Genomic DNA, 15,003 nt, shown 5'->3' with positions numbered 1-15,003 from the left:
CCTTTATTTTAATCGAAACTTAATTTTTATGGAGAAAACATACACATAGTTAAAAAATACTTTTTAAAAAAAATTTCCACTCCTGGTTACCCACCCAGGCAAGGCCACTCCATCACAGGCCTTGGTCAATGGTTAGGGTATTTCCGTTATTAATTTATAATAAATCATTTGAATCATGGTCATTGCAAATGGAAGGAACCCCCTAGCTTCCAAGTATGTCTCACAAATGTAATCTTATTTTAAGGACACAAATCTAAAACAACAAATAAAGCTACAGTATTCCTTCTCAATTTTAGGAGGCAGTTTGCAATGCTAGGTTGAGAACAAGGAGACTGAAATTTTGCTCTTACCCCTGGTACGAAATATAATAAAAGTTTGGGCAATAATATTAATGTGTTTCATAGCACTTCACAATTTTTAAAACACTTGCATTACCTTAGCTCATTCTAGTTGGGCTAGATAGCCACTAAGTTCCCTACCAGCTCAAAGATTCTATGCATCTATATTTTATATATATATATATATATTACGATTTACTTAACACAAGTAAATGTGTGTAAAGACACTCCAAAGTAAAACAAATTACTAGATAATCATTTAGTTCATCAAAGGAGTCCATATTGCAAAGGATTTTGCTCTTAAATTGCTTTAAACAGTAAGCGTCTACAGTATATTTGCAGTCTGCGGAAATACCTGCATCCTGGCACCTGAGATCCTGATTTTTCCTTCTGTGGGAAGGATGTAGCCTGAACATCTTTTACCTAAGTAAAATTCACAGAGATCTAAGTTCCCCTCTAAGAAAATGCCTAAAAGGAAGGAGATTTATACAGTATCTAAAAGATCGTTTGATCTTTGGTTCAGATTTTCTTTTTATTTATTTTTATTGGATAATAATGCTAATTAAAGTTTCTGTGTCAAAATATCTCTTAAAATAATATTTGTCTGTGCTTCCCCATAAAATCTTAAGGAATAGCTCTCCCATTTATATTCTAAATAGGATTAAAGAAAATTTTGACTGTTGTCCCCATGGACTTTTAATTTCTGCCCTGAAAGAAAGGAAATCACTCAAAATATTCGTGCTTCATTTCTCCCCTTTCCCCACCACACTCTTCTCTCCTATGAAGAGGTTTCTGCTCATGCATGTAGACTTGGCCACAGGTTGCAGTCTAAACACTGTCACCCATCCCATCACAGAGTGAGCGATCCCAGATTGGGGGCCCAATTATGTTGGATGGTTGAAGACTCTCACTTTCAGGCAGGTAAGAGGCCATACGATAACACCAAGTATTATAGATAATAAAGAATAAATAAACTAAAATCTTTTGACCAGTCTGTCTCCTTGGTGTTCTTCAATTTCTGACTTGTGTAAGGCAACAGAATCTAAAGTCTGCCCAGAGTAGGAAGACAGCACAAATTTACCAGACCCTAAAAACACTCAAATCTTTTGAATTAAGTCAGGTACATCTGCTCTTAATTACATGTGTACACACACACTCACACACATAAACACATACATAGTGGTAGATTAAAGATAGTTGCAAGTTCTTTGCTATTCTTCTCATTGAGAGTGGAGCTTAATTCTCCTTCCCTGTATCTGAGCTCATTTTAGTGCCTTGCTTGACCAAGAGAATGTAATGATTATGATATTCTGATGCAGCTAGGGCTGGCTCAGAAGGCACGTAGCTTCCAACCAAGTCTCTTGGGCTGCTTACTCCTGGGGAACTCCTTCCTAGGCTGTTTCTTCTTGGAATCCAACTGCCACTATGTGAGAAAGCCCAAGAAGTCCCAGAGAGAAACTCATGTTGAGAGGAACTAAGACTTCTTAGCTGACTTCCCTGAGTAGCTTCCAGCCAATAACCAGCATCAACCATCAGTTATATGAGTGAACCTTCTTGGACCATGCAGACAAGTCGAGCCTTTAGATGACTGAAGCCCATCCACTATCTGACTGCAATGCATGGATGACCCCAGTAAGACTACCCCAGCCTAGCCCTACCTGATAAAATTGTGAACAAAATAAATTGTATATTTTAAGCTGTTAACTTTCTAGGTGGTTTGTTAAGTAAAGACAGATTTCCAGGACACACACACTGCAACAGTCATCCTTCTGATGCCGTGCATCATAAAGAGGACTCCACTAACTCGAGTTTAAATTTCTTCCCTTTCCTACTTGCTAGTAATCCAGAATAAATGGTGTGATGGCTTGTATGACTTTTCTGTCTCATCCAAATGGGACAAGACCAGAATTTTGAAAACTACTCAAGCTACAGAGATAACACTAATTTTTATAATATTTTGTCTCTAATTGATGTCGCAGACCTAAATTTCTGTATTGTGTGTATCTTACCCTAAATTAGTTATAATATCAGGTAAGGAAAAGGTAAATTAAGTTAATAATGCTATATTCACAATATTTTGTCAAAATTCCTTCCTCTAAAAATTACTTTCTGATTTATGATCATTTTACCTCACGTCACCAACTTTAATGCCTTGACACTTAACAAGGAAATGTGTTAAATACTGCCGTCTTTGAACATCACATGACTTGAATGAACTTCTCTGCTATTTAAAGTACCCAAGTATTGAAAATCTGAACAAACAGAAGAACCATTATAAAAGAAAAACAGTTCTCTCTCATTCATCTTCAAATAAGGACAGTTCAAAGTAATACAGAAAATGGAACACAGTGAATTCTATCATACACACAAACACATACACGCACACATACAAACATGCTGGAGGCTATATGATATCATATCTGTATCCTTCAAAACAGAATCCTATCATTTGGAATTATAATACATTTTCCTTTCTTTCATTAAGCCTGCCCTGCATGAAAAGGGTGTCATCTTGTCATAGCTGAAACTCCCTCAGAGAAAGCACTGGGAACATCTTACACAAATACTCTCAGATCAGTTCAAGATAAAACATAAAGTATAGTTTCATTTCAAGATCATTTTACCCATTGACCAGCTATGCTTGTGAAGGTTTGAAATTTTCGTAGTATGGTAGATAGAACTTGTTCCCACCTTGTAAGATGTCTAGAACACAGTTAGACCAATTCTCCCAATATGTAGGAGGCAAAGACAATCAGACATACTTGTTTGTGTGAAGAAAAGTTATCATAAACTAAACTACAAGAACAAATTCTTCATGATTACCTCAGCTTACTCCATATAATACCACTGAGAAGAATTTACAGCTCTTTCAAAATCCAATGTCTATAAAGACAGAACGCCTTGAAGGAAATGGTGCCATACTTAAGATATCTTTTATTAGTACAGTAAAGTCCTATTTTTATGGAATAGGTTGGGTCTGAGGTCATTCCATAAAATTGATTTCTCAGAAAATGGAAATAGGCAATTTACCCTAAGAATTTTATTGAAAAATTATGCTATTCTATTTGAATAATGATGGGAATGTTCTACACATTTCCTTTATTAATGAATTAAAATACACAAAACACCATAAAATTATATTAGAGGTTCAAAAGTATCACTTAAATCTTCTTTACCAGTCACTTTCATTTTATAAAATCAGCAGTTCCATTAAAATCGTATTATGTAAAAATGGGTTTTTACTGTAATAATAGTTATTACCTATTTAGCTCCCAAGGATGTTGTGAAAATTAAATAATAAGCCATTGGAAAGCAAATACAAAGTGTCGCTAATACCAGAGGCCAAGAAGGGCAGCCAGATGGAAAAATGAAGGAAAAGAGCACCTGATACATTAAAAATCACAGCTTTCACCTATAATTCCATTACTGCCAATACTCAATGCAGTAGTCATGTGTGCTGACGTGATCTCATTTAATCTTTTCAACATTATAATATCTTAATTATAGCCCTCATAATGATGAAGGTCAGAAAGGTTTAAAACTTGTCCAATGTCACACCAGTTGGTAAATGTCAGAATCCAAATATGAACCCAGGTTGATCCTTGTCGACAGCTCCTGCTGTATCTCCTGAAGCATCACTATCTACCCAAGATGACTTTGTGTTTTATAACTGCTTCTCAGCCTCTTACTCTACCTTTCAAGGTCCATTTCAAATGCCTCTTCCTCCACAAAGCTATCTCTCTTCTACTTACCTAAGACACTTTGATTCTAAATACTTCTGTTTTGATTACAATTATTTGTTATATTAATATATATTGTAATCAAATTGTAATTTGATTACAATTATTTGTTATATTAATATATATTGTTAACACAGCTAATATCACTAACTGAGGTCACAGCTGTATCTGACTTGCCTTTGTAGCCTCAGATTGGGAGCACCTGGCTCAGTGCCTTGAACACAGTATTCAGTAAATGTTGGTTAAACTGAATTAGAAAGGAGTGTTAACTTGAATTACAACTAGATTTGCCACCAGATGCAAAGCAAATGTTTTTACCAATGGCTCATTACATCAGACACCTCTTTGAGAAGTTTCTCCAGTTTTTCTGTGTGTGTGTGTACCTAATGGGGATGTGGTAAGCCTGAACTCCTCAAGTAAAGTATCCGACATATGCTAGGTACTCAGGAAATAGTTGTTTCCTTCATTTTAATTCCACGTGAAGGGAACAATGTGAACAGCAAGCAGAGAAGTATGAATTCAGTATAAAATGCAGACTTATTTGAATGAACCAGAGAAGGCAGGGATGGTGAGTTTTTAAAAATGTATGATAAAGAGTTAGGGCACTGAAACCAAACTGATTTTCTGCTCCAGCTTCTTCAGCATCTTTACTTACTAACTGAATAAAACTTGAGCAAATTACTTAACCTCTATGTGTCCCAGGTTTCTCAGCTATAAAAAGGAGAGTAATAACAGGATCCTCACAGAAAGTAGTTGTGAGAATTAATTGAGAAAATCCATGTAGAACACATAGTACAGTGCATGGCATACACAAAGCATTCAAATTATAGTTGCCGCTATCACCATTTTCATCATCATAAAAATCTCTATTCTTAGGAATCTGTTCAAAAGAGAAGACATTACTTTCCACAGACCTGTAAAATCTTATAGTTGTAACTGTGTCACACTCAGAGGTTTATTTCTGTTATTAAATTATGGATGGTAGCACTGACATGTGCACTTCATTCAAGCAATACTTATTGTCTCTTGTGTGCCAGACTTTGGTAAACAAACATACTCAATTCAAAGAATGAAAGAAACTAGGAGAGCCACGAAAAGGTTAAGAATGCAAGCCGCAAATAGAAAGAGGAGATAAATAAAGCCCAAAGGTCAATCAGAGGTCAAAATACCAAGGTTTACCAATAATCAGAAGAGAAAAATAAGCCAGAACGGCTCCTACATAAAATCCAAAACTGAACAGAACAATAAATTAAAATGCTGGCCACTATAAGATAATTTGCTGGAGTTCAAAAAGGCTTATTAAAGAAGAGGAGAAAGACAACAGGAGAAGAGTAAGGACTTCAGTTATTATATATTACATATCTGTTTTCATTTACTTATCTTTCCATTTGAAAACTAAAAGTAATGAACAGTAACTACAAGTTTTAAAAATCTGAACTACTCTGGTTCTTACAATAATACTCAGGATCAATTGACTATACATCCAATGCCTATGACCACCCTCCTACACACCTTTCTTCAAAGCACGATTTGTTCTATTTAAAAGTAACTTCATGGAGAATTCAGGTCCATCTTATAAGATGACCATGAACAAAGGATGATAGAGAATGCCAGAGGCTCCAGGCAGCCAGGGCACACAGTGGATACGATCAACTGCAATGCCAAGCAAGATAGCTAAAATTGCTCCTCACTCAGCATAAAGGTCCCAAAGGATATTAAAAGCTTGGCATCCTTCAAAAGCTTCTCTTGCTTCCTGCATAGGGTGGGAGAAACAGCTTGCTTAGCAGGAAAAACCATAGCCCAGGGCCAATCCGCTGGCTAGGTTCATCAAAGAGATGGCTGGAACAGAACAGATTTTTTATTTTTGTATAGGAATGACTCATGAGCTTGTTTATTCAAAAAATTACATCTCCACTGAGAGAGGTGGATGATAGGGGAGTTGGATAATAATGATAGTTCAAGTTCGTATTGGTCAGCCCACTCACTCTTGTCCCTCGTCGCTCTATGCAGTTACACAGGCATTCCGCCATTGCCCAGAAGATAGTATGTTTTAATCATCATGCTGCCCTCATTTTTCATCATTAATAAAGCAAACAACACAAACTACTCTCTTTTGTTTACTCTTAGTCCTTTTAGAGAAAGAATGTACTTGATTAGTTAAAAATATGGGCTTGGAGTAAGAATTCCTGGGTTAAGATTCTGATTCTGCTCAATTGCAAACTGTGTGACCATGGGCAAGTTTTTAACTGCCCTGGGTCTCTGTTTCTGTCAGTAAAAATGGGGATAAAAATGTTATTTATATCACAGAGTTATTGTGGGGATTAAATTGGTTAATGTATAGAGACTAATTCCACCATATTGTTAGTTTTCAACAAATGTTTGATATTATCATTATTATTACCTCACAGATGACCAAATGTTCATCTTCCAATACAGATCTTTTTATTCAGCATTACCTTAAGAAGTTCAAGTCAAACCATAAATATAATTAGGTTTTTTACGGAAAAAATATTTTCTTGAGGATAGATTTTCTGGAAATTATAGTAAATATCTCTTAAGAAAAATTTTATAAGTAAGTATGAATATGTGCATCTGTATATCTGAGGATATACATCTTTCTCCTATAAGTATGTATATAAGGAGAAAGTTCTAGATAGACTTATGCATAGACAGATAATTGATAGATGATAGATGGATAGATGATAGATAGATAGATGGATAGATAGATAGATAGATAGACAGACTTTTATTTTTCTATTTAATTTACCTGTTCCTTTTTTAACATCTTTGAAAAATCATGTCAGCAGAAGAACTTACTTGTCATTTTTTTTCAGTCCTCTATGTAAAAGATATACAAAGGTAAAAAATAAGAAGGCGTTTGCAAATTGCTTCTTTTCATACACTTGGTGTCTTTCAAACACAAGCTGTAAGTCTGTTCTCTGACACATAAGAAAATTTATCCAGTTAGTCAATTATTTTAAGTCCTCTTCACATTATAACTACTTATTCCACCTTTAAAGAAGGTAGGCTGAGCTATCTTTTCTGGATTTCCCTGGATTATAAAATTCTTCTATATTAACCCAAAAAAAGAAAGTTTGTAGACATAAGTGCCTACTTATTTCTACATTATTTTCTGTGTTGTACAATGTATTTAAATGACAAATAATCCCCAATTGGATCAGCCTGGTTTAGTCTGTCTGTGATTATTTAGTTCATGGACTGTTGTACTCACTGGGTAAAATCAGGACGTCATCTCCAGGGCCTGGAATGGTATGGTTGTGTCCTCCCCACCCCTCTTCAACACCTGTCCATGCTTCAGGGAGGGACCATTTTAAAGCTGATTCAGGTGCAGAGGTAGAAGCTAGAAAACAAAGGAAAATAGCAAGAGTAACCGAAAATCTGATTTGGTATGATAACTTGAAAATTGTATTATTATTTTAGAATGCTGGTGATATTTTTACCACCCGAAGAAGGGGTTTTTTAATATTTATAAACTTCCAAAAAATATATATATCAGATATGAAGCCAGTAATTATTCAATCTTTTGATTACCTCCACTTCTAGGAAAAATATATCCTATTTTTGGTATTAAACATTGTTTTGCCATATAAATATCACATATGCTTATCATCAAATATTTGGAAAATGCAAATATCGAAAGAAAAAGAGGAAAATAATAATTGTCTACAATCTCACCACCTAGAGATAGCAGCCATTAATCTTTTATTTGAATTTCCTTGCAGAATTTCTCAGCATTTTAATGTAACTGGGACTATATCACCTACACAATTTTAAATCCAGTTCTTATTTTACTTAGCTTAGCGGTTTTTCGTATGCATTTTCTAATGTCATTAAAATGCCTTGTAAACATAATTTTAATGGCTACATAATATTCTATCTAATAAAAAGCCCATAATTTACTTAATCCCTAATGCTTGATATTTAGGCTCTTTCCATTTTCTTTTTAAATTATAAATAAAAGTGTTAAATATCTCTATGCAAATTTGCCAGTAATCTTGATTTCTTCTTAAAATAGAATTTTAGCAAATGGAATCACTGAGTCGAATGGTATGATCTCACAGATCTTAATGCATATTAAAGACAGGATAACAACCTAGGTACTGTAGTAATTTCCATGCAGTTCATATGTTCCAAATGGTTTTTATTGATTCTGCCACTGATGATCAAATGGTATTTTCTTTTCAATCATCCCACTGGCCTCTTCATCAGGGAATTGAAACATAAACCTACTACTTTCCAATTAGAAATGCCTAGTATCACATTATGCACAACACCTGGCCGAACTGGACCCACGTGTTCTTTTCTGGAATGGAATCCCTAGTACAGAGTCAGAAGAGGATGGAAAGGTTCACAGATGATCAAATGTTCATCTTTTAGTATAGACCTTCTTTTATTCAGTATTACCTTAAGAAGTTCAAATTAAATTATAAATGGAATTAAGTCTTATAGGGGAAATATATTTGTTCTGTGAAAAATATTTTTTTCTCAGGCTAGAAAAATTTCCCGGGAGTTTCAAGAACTCATATGATGGTAATCTCACACTATTAGCAAGAGGGAAGAATCTCTTCCATTACTTGCTATTTCATAAGCATAAATAATCAGTGCCTTCTCTATCAGAATTGTCCTAAAAATGTAGGGATATGAAAAGGAATGTTATGCCACACTTGCCCCCAAGGAGCTAATAGCAATATGTAAGTTGTGTAAGCAAATATTGAAAGGATAGAACTCTAAAGGGAGTTATTTGTAATGGTACTTGACAAAGGGAGGACGTAAGACCTTGCCAGGGCAGGATTCCTGGAGAGGGAGCATCTGGGGTGCATTTTCAAAGCTTAGTAGCTATAAAAGTAAAGGGAGAGTGGGATGTAGTGAGGGTATGTAGTGAGAGTGTGCATTTCATACAGAAAGACAAGCATGGGCAAAGGCAAGAAATAAGAGATCAAGTAGAAGAATTATAGGCAGTTTGGTATTGCTGAGCCACAGAGCTGGAAGGAGGCAAATGATGGGGTTGGAGAAATAATCAAAAGTCAAAATGTGAAGGATAAAAAGATGGAGGAGCCAAGGATGACCTCTGGGTTTCCAGAGGGAGTGGTGATGGATAGAGATGTCCTTTAAGACAGGGGTTCCCAACCCCCAGGCTGCAGACCACTACAGGTCAGGTCCATGGCTTGTTAGGAACCAGGCCACACAGCAGGAGGTGAGTGGCAGGAGAAGGAACAAAGCTTCATCTGAATTTGCAGCCACTCCCCAGCACTAGCATCATTGCCTCAGCTCCATCTCAGATCATCAGCATTAGATTCTCATTGGAACACTGGTCCCTGGTGCCAAAAAGGTTGGGGACACCTGCTTTAAGACATACATTAATAAATTCAGTTTGGGCCATGCAGAATTTCGAGTGTCTATGAGGCCTTCAGGTGAAGATACACAGCAACAGGGGATGACTATAAACCTGAAGGTTGGGAGGGAGCTCTGAGTCAGAGAAATGGATTTTTGCATCACCTGCTCAGAGGTTGTATTTGAAACTCTGAGGATGATTGTGAGAGCTCCAGAGTATTATAGTATGAAAAGAGAAGATGACTGAGGTCAGAACCATGGGAGAACACCCAGTTATTTTGTCTACCCAAACCCAACTCTACAGTAAGTCGCGGTCTAATTAGGGCCCGGGGATAATTTAAAAGTATTTAGATTGTGGTCAAGTAGAAATCCTAGGTAATTTAATTATCACAAAATATACCCCACACCGTGGAAATCAGGCAACATTTTGAAACAAGCCTTACTCAGAAAAATGTTTTATAAATATTTTATGAAAGCTAATACTATGGTACCTTTCTAAGTTTCCTTCCAATTTTGCCTCCTTTCCAATACTATACCCTAAATAGTCAGGTGGAGATAAGATAGAGGTGTTTGTTGAAGTGGCCACTAACTAGCACCACAAAGACTAGAAAAAGATGTCTTGATACCTTATTTCCAGTGATATTTTAAACAGGCAATGACAGGTTCTTTAAACCTTCATGCCAAGCCCCCAAACCCTTAATTGTCTCAATTTTATATCACGGATGTTGGAAACAAAACATTCTTCACTTTTGTCATCTTCACTCTTGTTTATAGGAGGGCAAAAGATGTCTTCAATTGAACAAAATAAATCTTAAGATAGTTATTTTACAGGATGTTATTGTGAATGAATTTGATCATTCTAGATCATCCTGTCTTTTAAGAACACTTAGTAGAGAAGGAAACACATTCCAGTCTACTGTAGGTATTCATATAGAAGCCAGTTAATATCTGGCTTCTATATAACTATTATTACTATAGAAAGGTGGGGAGAGAAAAAGAAGCCTACAACAATTAAAGAAGAATCCATCAGAGATAGACAGAGAGAACCAGGAGAGAGGACAATCTTGGAAGCCTAAGCAATAGAGCATATCAAGAGGGAAGAAGTGATCTTGTTAACACCAAAGTTCTGATAAAAGAGGGAATAAGAAATGGCTATTGAATTTGGTGACCAGGTCATGGGCGAACAGCATGAGAGCATTCCCAGTGGAGTGGTCAAAGTGGGAACCATTGTGGATTACAGTGGATTGAGGAATGTACTGGAGGGAGGGAAGTGAAGACATTGGATCAGATTATTTACAAAGCTCACTGAGGAAGGACCAGCTTAAGATTAGAGATTCTGTCTCTGATCTGTCTTCCAAATCTTTACATAAGTTAGATTTATCTTGAAACTTGAGTCCTTGAATTTTGGTCAGGGCCAACATTTGTGGTGAAGCCTGACCCTGCTTTTCACAAACCTGTTATTCAACGACAACCAAAATTTGAAGCAGTCTTGAATTTCATATCTGAGCTCAATATTGTCCTCTCCATCTTAATTCTTCATCCACCCAAGCTTTGTATGGCTCTGATTGAAGAGGAAGCTATTGTTTTGAGAAGTTTGCAGAAGAGATATCAACTGGAGAAGGATTAGATGAGTACTTGTAAATTTTGTTTTGTTTTAATTGGGAAGCAATGAAAAAAAGTAGCCAGTAAAGCAGGAGAAGTTAACTACACAAGACAAAATGTTGTTTGCTGATGAAACAATATTCAGAAGATGCTGGAAGGGATGAGTTGACTTTAAACAGGAGAAAAGTTGATGAAATCTCAGAGACCAGAGGAAAAGATCTGTGGGGATAAGGTTGGAAAATTTAGGGAGAGAATATATGATCATCTGAATGTTCTCACATGGCTGAGGACAACATTCAAAATTAGCCCCCACTGAAAAGACAATATGGCTGAGATAAAGCCTTTTCAGAAATATTTTTATTTTCCATCAAAATGAGTTGCTTCACCCATTCCCCCACCCCATCATTTATAAAACATCACGGACCTTAAGAAGAAACTAATAAAGCCAGTGTTGGAGGAGCATGAAAGACCTGCATTGGCGTATACAGAAACCTAGGTACCATCTTGACCCAAATTTACATAGATCCTTACTCCAACCCACTATGCACCCATATGACAACTTACATCACCACTACCTCCACTGTCTCTCCCCATCATTGGCTCATATGTGCCCTAATTTCAGCTGCCACAACGACCAACACAATCTTGCACACAGAATAAGCCATCAAGTAACTGAGTGATCCTAGAGTCTCCCTACTGCAGGACATCTTAACCCATAATGTTTCATCTGCATTACATACATATGTTGAATCTCTGAATAGTTTAATATATAGATAGATTTCCATGAAATATTCCATTCTTGTTTTGTTAAAGAATTTTTGATACTATAATAATTTTACTATTTTTCATAGAGCTATTTTTTAAGAATAATACACACCTATGTTAAAAATTTGACAGTACATATATCCTATACTGTGGTAATCAGGCAATGTCTTAGAAGCATATTAATATTTGAAATTTCTTCCTGATGAATGGTAATGTACTAATTCTGTAACTCCTTGTGCTTTAAGAAAGTTTTCTGTATCAAACTGTATGAGCTAGGAAAACTGGCTATACAGAATTAATTCTAATCTAACTCATAAATTCATATATGTTATAAAAAGGTAATTAAGCACCTTAGCACTTATATTATAGCAAGAAAAATAAAACATTGAAATGAGCTGGGAAACTGAGTTCTTCTCTAGGCTCAACCACTGACTATTGATGTGACTAAGTAAACTTTAATCTCTAGGCTTCCATGCCCCCATTTGTAAAATGAGGCAATTGGATAAGATGGCCTGTGATGTTTCTTCCTTTATTAAAATTCTACAACTCCATGAAGCATTGGCTTTCTATTTACTCACATGTTGTAATTTACAGACCAAATGAAGTACCTCCCAGTTAAACTGACCCCTGCTTAAAACTCCTTGGAGCTAGCCATCCACAGTGTCCTTCCAAAGAGTCCTTAACACAGAAATCTTTATACAAGGTGCTGAGAGGCATGCCGCCCTGACTACAGCTGATTGAACCAGGAATGGCCGCCATAAATGATCCAGCATCTTCTAAAGAGTCTTGGCATGAGATCATCCTCAAAAAGTAGGTTGTCTACAAAATGGTGACCGATCCAGCCAATCTAGTCTCTTCTCTGAGAATTTGAATTCAGGAGTTTCAGAAAGGAGAGAACTGTAAGATAATTTTCCTTGGTAACGGTTATTTTAAAGAAAATTTATTCATTGACTATTTAGTTAGTCATTTGATTGACATCCACAAGTGACCATAAGACCTCATAAAGTCGAAGACTATTGATCATCACTGTACCCCCCTGCACCTCCTATAAGAGGCACTCAATAAACAAGGCTTTTTGAACCACCTAAAACAAAACAGAAACAAGCTCATAGATACAAAGGACAAACTAATGGCCACCAGATGGAAGAGGTGTTGCGGGGACAGGCAAAAAAGGTGAAGGGTTTAAGAAGTACAAATTGCCAGTTATAAAAATAGTCACAGTAACGTAAATTATAGCATAGGGAATATAGTCAATAATATTGTAATAACTATGTATGATGCTGATGGATGCTAGGCTTATTGAGGTGATCATTTTGTTACATAAATGTCCAATCACTATGTTGTACATCTTAAACTAACATAAAATTGTATGTCAACTACAACTGAAAAAGAAATTTTTAAAAATTTTAAGTTAAAAAGAAGTTGCTTCATGTTGAGAGTGAATAAAGTTTATTCAGTTATCGAAAATAAAGAAAGTTCAGGAAACAGAGCAAAATGCTATGGCAGCTCAAAAACAAAGGATCATATTTTTCTTAGTCCAATAAGCGTAAAGTGGTAACCATCAGTACTTCTAGTTTATAGTTTTAGTCCAATACCTTTACTTCATTTATTTACTAATTTTGATGGAGGAATTAGATCATTTTCTAATTAGCATGGGCTCTGCTCTGACATAAGAGAAAAATGCCACTGGAAATCAAAGGAAAACTCAGCCTTTGAAAAGATTTATCTCTGCTGCAAATGTATAGTTAAATTGACTCAGAATAAATAAAAACAAACAATGAAATATATTAGAAGGTGTTTATGAGTCATTTAGTCTTTGAGAATTTGGTTTTTATGAGTTAGAAAGATTTCACAGAACCATCTGACTTTAGGGGAGGGTTTGTTTATCCTGACTTTCTGAAATTACTGGGAACAATTAAAGTTTTGAGATACCCTGAATTTCTCTTTTCATTTGGTGAGGGCCTAATGGCCCATCTGCAGATCTGGACTCCTGTGTGCACATATGGTCCATAATTTATGAAATGTGCTTATTTACATGTTTTAATTCATGCCTTCCAATGTTTTGAAATACATCCTTCTTATATTTTTCTTTGACATGCAGACACATATTTTAGCTATAGAGCTGACACAATAGTGAGTTGTTAGGCATAAAAACATTAGGACTGATACCTGCATTTTATAAACAATATGATGGGAGGAATTTGTACAACTATTATATTCTGTTGTACCGGACACTTCTATGTGATGGGTTAATACTCACCTGAAACAGTTGGGGGCACACCTTCCTTCATCTGGAGAATTACTTGAATTTGGCCTTCACCTGAAACTGAATATCAAAAGCCACAACCTGAATGTAATGCAAAGATCGTCTTAATATGAAAGATATTTATATGAAAGAAAGGTGGCTAAATTCTCCTCAATCTAACTAAATTTTCAAAATAAAAAATGAAGTCCTTGTTAGTTAGTCTAACAATTGATTTCCAAGATTTGATTTTGCTCGCTTTTATTTGATTAAACTTAATTGCAGTGTGTCTCCAAGAGAAGTGGCACATAAATAATTAGGGAAAAAAACTCTTATAGCTATATGTTCTTTGGAGGCCAATGTTGGTCAGCCGGGCACGCCACATACTCTATTTCCTCTCCATCACTTTGAAGGCTCAGTTTTTAGGATTCATGTATTTTTCACCAATAGAGTTCAGATCACCCATGAAATGTATTTGCTTTACCTTTATCTAAACAAATTGTCCTTTTAATGAAGGTTTCTCTCCACCCCCCTTTCACCTCCCATCTTCCAAACCAACTGAGCACATTTAAAAGGCCTGGGGTTCATTAATTTTAAGTGTTCAATAAATTAGTGGAAATAATCAAAAGGCCTGATTCTTTCTGATAATGACAATTTGATGTCAGTATAAACCAGTAGATTAAGCTGAGAACATATGCTCTTTTGCCAAGAGAGGCTGCTATAATTAAATAGTGAATGCATCTACAAGGTGCTCTCACGCCTGATTAATTAGTAATCAGGTGCACAAATTCTACTTTTCAGTAACACCTTGTCTTTTATTGGTTAATTACCTTTCTGCCTTATCAGATGTCATGGGAGCCAGCACCTCCCACCACTGGAGGGCCCAGCACTGCTGAAGGCCACAGCTTTGGGGCCCTGGTCAAACCCATGCTCTCCATTTGCTTTTCCCTGGAACTCTGAGCCC

The 15,003-nt window shown here is 36.0% G+C and overlaps 1 protein-coding gene across 1 annotated transcript in view; it reads right to left on the bottom strand.

The window, feature by feature from the left end:
- PKHD1 (PKHD1 ciliary IPT domain containing fibrocystin/polyductin) overlaps positions 1-15,003 on the bottom strand; it is a 411,516-nt gene that overhangs the window by 175,723 nt on the left and 220,790 nt on the right. The window contains exons 51-52 of the mRNA XM_039853082.1: positions 14,058-14,123; positions 7,311-7,439 (exon numbers count right to left, since the gene is read on the bottom strand). Coding sequence (XP_039709016.1) covers positions 7,311-7,439; positions 14,058-14,123 — 195 coding nt within the window. The remainder of the gene's footprint in view (positions 1-7,310; positions 7,440-14,057; positions 14,124-15,003) is intronic.

This window comes from Pteropus medius, unplaced genomic scaffold (genome assembly GCF_902729225.1).
Source record: "Pteropus medius unplaced genomic scaffold, Ma_sr-lr_union100, whole genome shotgun sequence".
Taxonomy (NCBI): Eukaryota; Metazoa; Chordata; class Mammalia; order Chiroptera; family Pteropodidae; genus Pteropus; species Pteropus medius.
The sequence above is the reverse complement of the archived record's forward strand: the minus strand, read 5'-3'. Positions and strand labels throughout refer to the sequence as shown.